An 8,462-nucleotide genomic window follows, 5' to 3' on the forward strand; every position below is an offset into this window, starting at 1 on the left:
TACCCCTTGAAAATCTCTTTAATTGCTGGCTTAGTTGAAGATACATGGTGTAGCCTCTGGAAAACTCCAGGGTACTTTTGTGAGAGTATGAAAGTAAAAAAAAAGTTAAATTAAGTTTTAACATTCTTAGGACAATTATTTTGACCTCAGTGACTCCCCGGAAGATTCTCCTGGACTCCCTGGACCACGCTTTGGAAAGCCCTGGTATAGAAATCTGACTCTGAACTTTGGAGTTGGGGCAGAGTGGGTTGAAATCTCTGTTCTGTCCCTTTCCTCTGGTACCACCAGCTTCACTTCTCTTATCTGTAAAAGGGGATTAATATCATCTACCTTAAAAGGTTGGAAGGATTAAGCACGCAGAGTACACAACACTCAGTAGATGTGACACCAAGCTGGGCTGCTTTCCTCTTAGTTTGGGCCTCCGTTTCCTCATTTGTGACAAAGAGCTGGCCTGGGAAACATCTTTCTACCTTTCCTTTAGTGTGTTGGGCTGTGAAATGGGACTAGTCTGCTCTACCCAGCTTCAACAGTCTGTGGTTGGGTAGGGAGAGCTGTTCCAGAATTCCACACACTCCCACTCGGACTCAGTGACAAACATTTCCCTTTTCAGCTCCCAGAGACACAAAGGCACATTCTGTTCACTGGTTCGTGGAAACACATGTGAACACAGCTACACACACATGTGGCTTATGACACACCCATGAACTCTTGTTTAGAGGTTATGTCCCCTGAGGGTCACGACAGATAGGCACACAGAGGCACGGGGATCCACAATGCAGCAATGCCCCCACGACGGGATAGGCGCCTACATGCAAGTGCCCGTGCAGAGGCAGAGGCGCACACGTGCACAATCATGCCAGCAGACGATGCTCTTGCACACCTCACACACCTGCACTCGCGACAGTCTCTCTGGGCGCCGGACGTGCAAGCATACAGCGGCCCGGAGACCGCCGCAACCACTCCTTTCTTGGGCTACTCCCAGCACGGGACTCCCCCCCGCCACCCCCCCCCCGCCCCCGCCGCCACTCCACCCCCACCCCCGCCCTGCGCGCGCCCCCGCCGGTCAGCCCTCGCTCGGCTCCGGGCCCGCGCAGCTCTCCTTGCCGGCTCGCGAGAACGAGTAGGGGAGGGGACAGAGCCGGCGCCCGAGGGCCGGAGGAGTCCGCTTTCCGCAGCGGGCAGCCGGGCTCCTAGCTGCGGCAGCGGCGGCCGGCGGCGGTGGCCGGGAGGTGGCAGCCCGCGCTGGGTGGCGGAGAGCTGCGGGGCGGGGGCTGCGGCCGGTGGCCCGCGAGAGAGCTTGCAGACAGCATGGCAGGGTTGCGGGCCAGGCGGGGCTCCGGGCTCCGGCTGCTGGCGCTGTCCACGCTCGGCTTCTGCCTGATGCTGCAAGTCAGTGCCAAGAGGCCCCCTAAGACGCCCCCCTGCCCGCCCAGCTGCTCCTGCACCAGGGACACCGCCTTCTGCGTCGACTCTAAGGCGGTGCCCAGGAGCCTGCCCTCCGAGGTCATCTCTCTGTGAGTGTCCTGCCCTGGCTCAGGAGGTGGGGGAGCGGAGAGAGGGAGCAAGGCAAGAGCCTTCTGACAGTGGATGGGGAAAACCCCTGTTTCCCCTGCACAAAGTGTGGGGAGCAGGAGGACTCCAGGGGTCCTTAGGACTGGAGAAACAAGGCACCAGCCCTGCTGGGAGTTCTGTAGTCATGCAGGCTCAGCAGCCATGGCTGGGGAAAACAGGAGTTTAGGGCCAAGAATGCATCATCACCCGCATCAGCATCAATGAGACCTACTGTGTGCAGGGCTCTGGGTACGGGTGTGGGGGGGAGGGGTTGTTTACAAGAGCATGTGGTCCCCTGCCTGTGATGTCACTCCAAGGGCAGAAAGGCTTTTTGTAGGGGGAGGGAGGGTGGAAGCAGGGGGAGGGGTGGAAGGGACATACACCCACACAGTGCCCTGGCACGGGACCACCGCCTTGCACTGGTCTTCCATCCACTCTGGACTGGGCCAGCCAGCCTTTCCCTTGCAGTAAGTGGCCTCAGGGACCAGATGGGCTGTGTGGTCCTTGAGAGCAGGAGGCTAACTCCCCCACCCCCCATTCCAGTGCCCCATCCCTCAACAGCACCTAGCACACGGTAGGCATTTGGATGATCTTGAAGGTGTGGGTAATGGAACCTTCTTTTTGGCTGAAGGGGAAGCTCAGCCTGGGGCCACTGGTGCTCAGGGAGGCCGTAGGGGAGGATAGCCATGAAGGAAGGCAATGAGTTTCTGAAGGGAAAAGAAAGATAGCCCCAGGTAGGGGGCCCAGCCTGGTGAAATGGGGAGTGTCCAGGGTAAGAGTGTGGAGAAGCAGTGCCCTGTTCATCTTGGGTGCCCTTCTACCCCCAGTCCCTGCGTAGTCCCCACAGTACTGACTCCAGTGTCCCCTGCAGGACGCTGGTGAATGCCGCCTTCTCAGAGATCCAGGATGGAGCATTTTCCCACCTGCCCCTGCTGCAGTTCCTGTAAGGACGCTGGACCTTGGGGAAGGGCGGGTACGGGGTGGGGCAGTGGAAGGGGACAGATCCTGGACTGGGGAGAGGAGAACAAATACAGGTAGCCATTGCAGGTTAAGAGGCAGGTGTCCCTTAAAATTCTGCTGCTTAGGAAAGCCACAAAAGGTGGAGCAGCATAGAGTCAGGAAGGGTGCGGGGATCAGTAGTGGGGAGAAGGAAGGTGGGGGGTGCTTGTGAAAACCAATGGTGGGTATTTGGGGCCCAATGAGGAATGGACTTGCCCCCTCTGGAGACCAAAGGAACTGGGTGCAATAGCTGGAGATGGTGCCAGAAGGTGGACACTGCAGGGGACAGGGCTCATCTTAGAGACAGTTGACCCCGGGAACCAGGATCTGAAGAAGGAGCTGGGGGTCAAAAGGGAGGGATGGGGGAGGGTGTGGAATTTTAACAAGGGCTGTTCCTGTTTGAAGCCCCAGTCGCAGGAGAGAGTGCTTGTGAGTTACCCCAGCTCCTTTTCAGCATGGGTTACCCTCAAGCTCACCACCACTCTGACAGGGAGTGAGTGAGCTGGGGTGAGGGTGGGAGACAGAGGACGGACGCAGACACAGAGACAGAGAGACACACTGGGGAAGGACCCAGCTTGGTAGGAGAGCTCTGCCCCTGGCTGTTTCTACCCTTGAAGCAGTTTGTGGGCCCAGAACAAGCTCCTGGCTGATCTTGGTGCTGGGCTGCTCTGGGGTGCCAACATGGGGCAGCAGGGCCCTGGGACTGTGAGGAAGCCCCAGGGTATGGTGGCAGGCTGGGGGCTGGCACAGCGGGCACACCCTTGGAAGCTCTAATCGCTCTCTGTCTCTCCAGGTTACTCAACTCCAACAAGTTTACTCTGATTGGAGACAACGCCTTCACAGGACTGTCACACCTGCAGTACCTGTGTGTGTCAAGGAGTGGGGGAAATGGGAACCAGAAAGGAGGAGGGAGCCCCAGCCTGGGTGGGCTGAGAGGGCAGCTTGGATGAGGAAGGCTGGGGACAATGGGGAGGGAGAGCCCTTGAGTCCTCTGACTGCTGGACTCAAGCAGACGGTCATTTCATCCATCCCTCTACCTAAACCACCCCTTTCAGATGCCCTGTCACTCCAGTCTTCATTCATGTCACCAGAATCAGAATGGAAGCCTGCCTTAGGACCATGGGCAGGAATCTAGCTGGGGCGGAGAGAAGTAGCTGATTGGGGGTCTGGGGTACTGAGTGGCATCTACAACAAATTCTCATTGTCTCCAGCTTCATTGAGAACAACGACATCTGGGCACTATCCAAGTTTACCTTCAGAGGACTCAAGTCTTTGACACACCTGTGAGTACATCACAGACACACACACACGGGACCAAAGCTTTGCATCTCCTGTGGTCTTTGGCCTCAGTCAGGTGACCCAGGAGTCTCTCTTGCAGATCGCTGGCCAACAATAACTTGCAGACACTGCCTCGAGACATCTTCCGGCCCTTGGATATCCTTAGTGACTTGTAAGTCTGAGCCCTACCACTTTCGACAATGGCACAGAGGGGCACGTCCCTGAAGAGAGGGGCATGCGAGCTAGAATTGGGAAGATCATAAGTTCTTGAGAGACTGGGAGGGCTTGGGTTCAGGGATGCCTCCTGGAAGGTTACTTGGATACACAGTGTGTATGTATATGCTTCTTAAACATGTGCTTTTAAAACATATGTTTGATCTGATCATACATTAATGTCCTATTGTATAGCCACAATCATCAGTCAGTATTTACACAAGAAAAAAAGCAACAACCCAGGACTGTGGAAGGTCTGAAGGAACTGAGATGCGACATAGTGGTGCAGGTTACATACTGCAAAAGGGTACCCCACTCAGGAGGCCAGCAGGGACTGAAACTCGGCCCCGGCTCCACTGGCCAAACCCAGGTCCATGGGGGTGCATCTAGCCCAAGGGGGACTTCTCTCTAATCTGCGCAAAGATGCCATGTGAGCAGCGAGCGGCAGCCTTGATTATACCCACTTGCAAAAGCCCAGAGAGCCTCCGGGTGGGAGGTGTGGGGGGCGCAGAGCCACTGGGAGCCTGCTCCTCTCTGTGTTCCCTCCGTCACCCTCATGATCCAGGGACCTGCGGGGCAACTCGCTCAACTGCGACTGCAAGGTCAAGTGGCTTGTGGAGTGGCTGGCGCACACCAACACCACTGTGGCTCCCATCTACTGTGCCAGCCCGCCCCGCTTCCAGGAGCACAAGGTGCAGGACTTGCCACTGAGAGAGTTCGACTGCATCACCACTGGTAGGAGGTGCCCCCTTCCCCCCATCCCTGGGGCGCTCATAGGCACTGCCAGAAGCACCCCCAGCCTCCACCATCCCAGTCCAGCAGCACTTCCCCCCAACAAGCTCTGAGCCTTCTTCTTCCCACCGCTCACCTCTCATTCCTACAGATTTCGTGCTGTACCAGACCCTGTCCTTCCCAGCAGTGTCAGCCGAGCCCTTCCTTTACTCCAGCGACCTCTACTTGGCTCTGGCCCAGCCAGGTGTCAGCGCTTGCACTGTCCTCAAGTGGGACTATGTGGAACGGCAGCTTCGAGATTATGATAGAATACCAGGTACCTACCCCCGGCTGGCTTTGGTGGCCCACATTTAAAGGGGTAGAGAGGTGCTGGGCTCCATTGTTCCTCTCCATTGAGTACCTACAGGTAGAGGCATAGATGAGACATGGTCTCTGCTCATAATAACTTTCCAGTCTTTGGGGAGAGGCCAATACATACACAGATAACATCCATATAATAGGTGGGTATGAGGAGGGAGATATGAATATGATGTTCTAGGACCACAAAGGAGAAGCGTACCCTGGGCAATCAAGGAGGGCTTCCTGGTGGAGGGGATGCCTGACTTGAGCCTTGAAGGGTAAGGGAAAGTCAGAGGTGATGCCCAAGTGCCTGGCTTGAGTAACTGGTTGGTTCCAGTGAATGAAGAATGAGATAGGAGTGGCTAGTGAGCTCAGTTTGGGATCCACTGAGTTTGAGCTGAGTCTAGAAGGCTGAGGGAGACTTAACGCAGAGAAAAATGTGGCAAGGGTATTCTGGCAGCAAGAACAGTATGAGAAAATTCAAGAAGGTATGCAACAGCTTGGTGCATGAGTGCGTGCATGTGTAAACCATAAGGAGCTCATGTGACTACAGCATAAGGTTCAAGGTGGAAAGAGGCAGATGAGACCCAAGAGATGTAAGGATCAGGTCACGGACAGGTTTTGAGCAGATTGTGTGAAACAAACCACCTGGCATTTAAAAAAAAATTTTTTTTTAAGATTTTATTTATTCATTTGACAGACAGAGATCACAAGTAGGCAGAGAGGCAGGCAGAGAGAGAGGGAGAAGCAGGCTCCCCGCTGAGCAGAGAGCCCGATGCGGGGCTTGATCCCAGGACCTTGAGATCATGACCTAAGCCGAAGGCAGTGGCTTAACCCACTGAGCCACCCAGGCGCCCCCCACCTGGTATTTTAGAACAGTCTCTCTGTATGCCGTGTGGAGAGTGGCTTGGCATGGGGCGAGACATGTGGGCACACCGTTAGGGGGATAGGCAGGAGTTTGGACTGGGGCGACAGTAGGGGGGATGGAGAGAGAGATTTAGGATGGAGGAGTGAACTGACACAAGAGGAAACAGAAAATTTAAATTACCCTGTATCTCTGAAAGAATCTGAAGTCTTTATAAAAAAGGAACCCTTCCCCCAAAAGAAGAATCCAGGGCCAGATGGTCTCCCTGGTAAATTCTAGAAAATGTTTACAGAAGGAATAACAGCAATCCTACACAAACTATATTAGAAAGCAGAAGGGAGGGCTGACAGGACTTGGGACTGATCGGCTGTGGGTGAGTGAGGGACAGGGAGGTGTTGGGGATGGCTCCAGGCTTCTGGAGGTGGCGACTGGGTGGAGCCACGGATGGAAATTGAGAACATAGAGGAGGAAGAGCAGGAACAGGTTTGAGGGTAGATGTGTGCCCAGTCATGGCCAGCGGGATTTTGAGGTGCTCTTGGGTGTATGGGCATGGGCGGTCTGAACTTGAGAGCTGGGGAGTCATGAATATCTGGGCAAGTGGACCAAGGCTGTCGAAGGGATTTGCGGTGACTGCCAGAGGCCTGGGGTTCAGCATGGGCTTTCTTGGGGGGAGAGATGGGGAGGAGGAGGGTGCGTAAAGCAGCGCTGCGAAGGAGGAGAGTTGATAAACAGAGACACCAGGACAGGTGAAGAGTGCGGCCCTCTGTGCTTCACGTGCTTGAGAAGAGGTCAGATCGATCTGGTTGTTGAACAGAAGGAGGTTGGTGCAGACATCCTTGTACCTAACAGCCCTTGCAAAAGTGGGAATTCTTAGGATAATGTGTTTTCGTATACAACTATCCAAACATCAAAGTGTCATGGTGTGTACCTTGGCTCTATGACCTGGCTGTGGACGGGCTCAGTCTCTTCCTCCTTCCACTGCCTGGCATCCGGCCAGCCAGGGAGCTCTGGGCGTCACTTAGACTTTGAGCCTGCTCCTGTCAGTGTTAAATGGGCAAAATAACAGGATCCATTTCCGATGATTAGTTGTTCACACTCAGCCCAGGGGCTTCACACAATAAACATTCTATAATCACTATTATGGATAAACACCCGGTCAATATGTAGGGACACCTGTTTTGCGCTCCACGTCAGCTGATGTTTTAACCCTGGGGGCAAGGGTGGAGGGAGAGTGATGCTGAGACAGATGATCAGCTGGGAGAAGTAGGTGAAGTTCGGTGGGAGGCCCACTGTCCCCGAGAGCCTTAGTTCTGGTCCAGGGTCAGAGGGGAGTGACCCCCCTCTTCCAAGGGCATGGCATGGGGTGGGGGCCTGCGGGGCTGCCTGACCCTGCCTGAGGCTGCTTCTCTCCCTCCCCGCAGCCCCCTCTGCCGTGCACTGCAAGCCAATGGTGGTGGACAGCCAGCTGTACATGGTTGTGGCCCAGCTGTTTGGGGGCTCTTATATTTACCACTGGGACCCCAACACCACACGCTTCACCAAGCTGCAGGACATCGACCCACAGCGCGTGCGCAAGCCCAACGACCTCGAGGCTTTCCGCATTGATGGCGACTGGTACTTTGCCGTGGCCGACAGCTCCAAGGCGGGCGCCACCAGCCTCTACCGCTGGCACCAGAACGGCTTCTACTCCCACCAGGCCCTGCACGCCTGGCACCGTGACACTGACCTGGAGTTCGTGGATGGCGAGGGCAAGCCACGGTTGATTGTATCTAGCAGCTCCCAGGCGCCTGTCATCTACCAGTGGAGTCGCACCCAGAAGCAGTTTGTGGCCCAGGGCGAGGTGACCCAGGTGCCCGACGCCCAGGCCGTGAAACACTTCCGTGCCGGTCGCGACAGCTATCTGTGTCTCAGCCGCTATATCGGCGACTCCAAGATCCTGCGCTGGGAGGGCACCCGCTTCTCTGAAGTGCAGGCCCTGCCTTCCAGGGGCTCCCTGGCCATGCAGCCCTTCCTTGTGGGCGGTCGCCGCTACCTGGCACTGGGGAGTGACTTCTCCTTCACGCAGATCTACCAGTGGGATGAGGGGCGCCAGAAGTTCGTGCGGTTCCAGGAGCTGGCTGTGCAGGCCCCTCGGGCCTTCTGCTACATGCCTGCTGGCGACGCCCAGCTGCTCCTGGCCCCCAGTTTCAAGGGACAGACGCTCGTGTACCGACACATCGTGGTGGATCTCAGTGCCTAGAGGGTGCCCGGCCTCTGGGGTCCGGGTGGCTGAGGGAGGCTGAAGGGAAGTCTCTCTGTGAGCAGCACGTGTGCCTGCACATGTGAAGACACGTGTAACCAACCTGTGTACACGGCCTCATGGACACACACCCCCGCGCCCCCCCCGGCCCCCACCTGTGAGCATGGATACACACTATGGGTGGGCCCAGGGGAGCCACTCACCATAGTTGTCATCAGCATGGAGACCTGGAGATGTGCCAGGCAA

At 56.2% G+C, this 8,462-nt stretch overlaps 1 protein-coding gene across 1 annotated transcript; it reads left to right on the forward strand.

The window, feature by feature from the left end:
* Window positions 1-1,088: 1,088 nt before the first annotated feature.
* Window positions 1,089-8,356, forward strand: LGI3 (leucine rich repeat LGI family member 3). The gene is made up of 8 exons (XM_032855864.1): window positions 1,089-1,514; window positions 2,423-2,494; window positions 3,344-3,415; window positions 3,762-3,833; window positions 3,929-4,000; window positions 4,607-4,776; window positions 4,925-5,089; window positions 7,399-8,356. Exons 1-8 carry the CDS (start codon window positions 1,309-1,311, stop codon window positions 8,214-8,216), a joined length of 1,647 nt encoding a protein of 548 aa, XP_032711755.1. The 5' UTR covers window positions 1,089-1,308; the 3' UTR covers window positions 8,217-8,356.
* Window positions 8,357-8,462: the final 106 nt, after the last annotated feature.

The sequence above is a fragment of the Lontra canadensis genome, unplaced genomic scaffold (assembly GCF_010015895.1).
Source record: "Lontra canadensis isolate GAN:19392208 unplaced genomic scaffold, GSC_riverotter_1.0 scaffold10, whole genome shotgun sequence".
Lineage (NCBI taxonomy): Eukaryota > Metazoa > Chordata > Mammalia > Carnivora > Mustelidae > Lontra > Lontra canadensis.

Coding starts and splice junctions, on each gene's coding strand:
- LGI3 (XM_032855864.1), top strand. CDS start 1,309: ATGGCAGGGTTGCGGGCCAGGCGGGGCTCCGGGCTCCGGCTGCTGGCG. Junction 4,001..4,606: donor TTGGATATCCTTAGTGACTT/GTAAGTCTGAGC, acceptor CTCATGATCCAG/GGACCTGCGGGGCAACTCGC. Junction 5,090..7,398: donor AGATTATGATAGAATACCAG/GTACCTACCCCC, acceptor CCCTCCCCGCAG/CCCCCTCTGCCGTGCACTGC.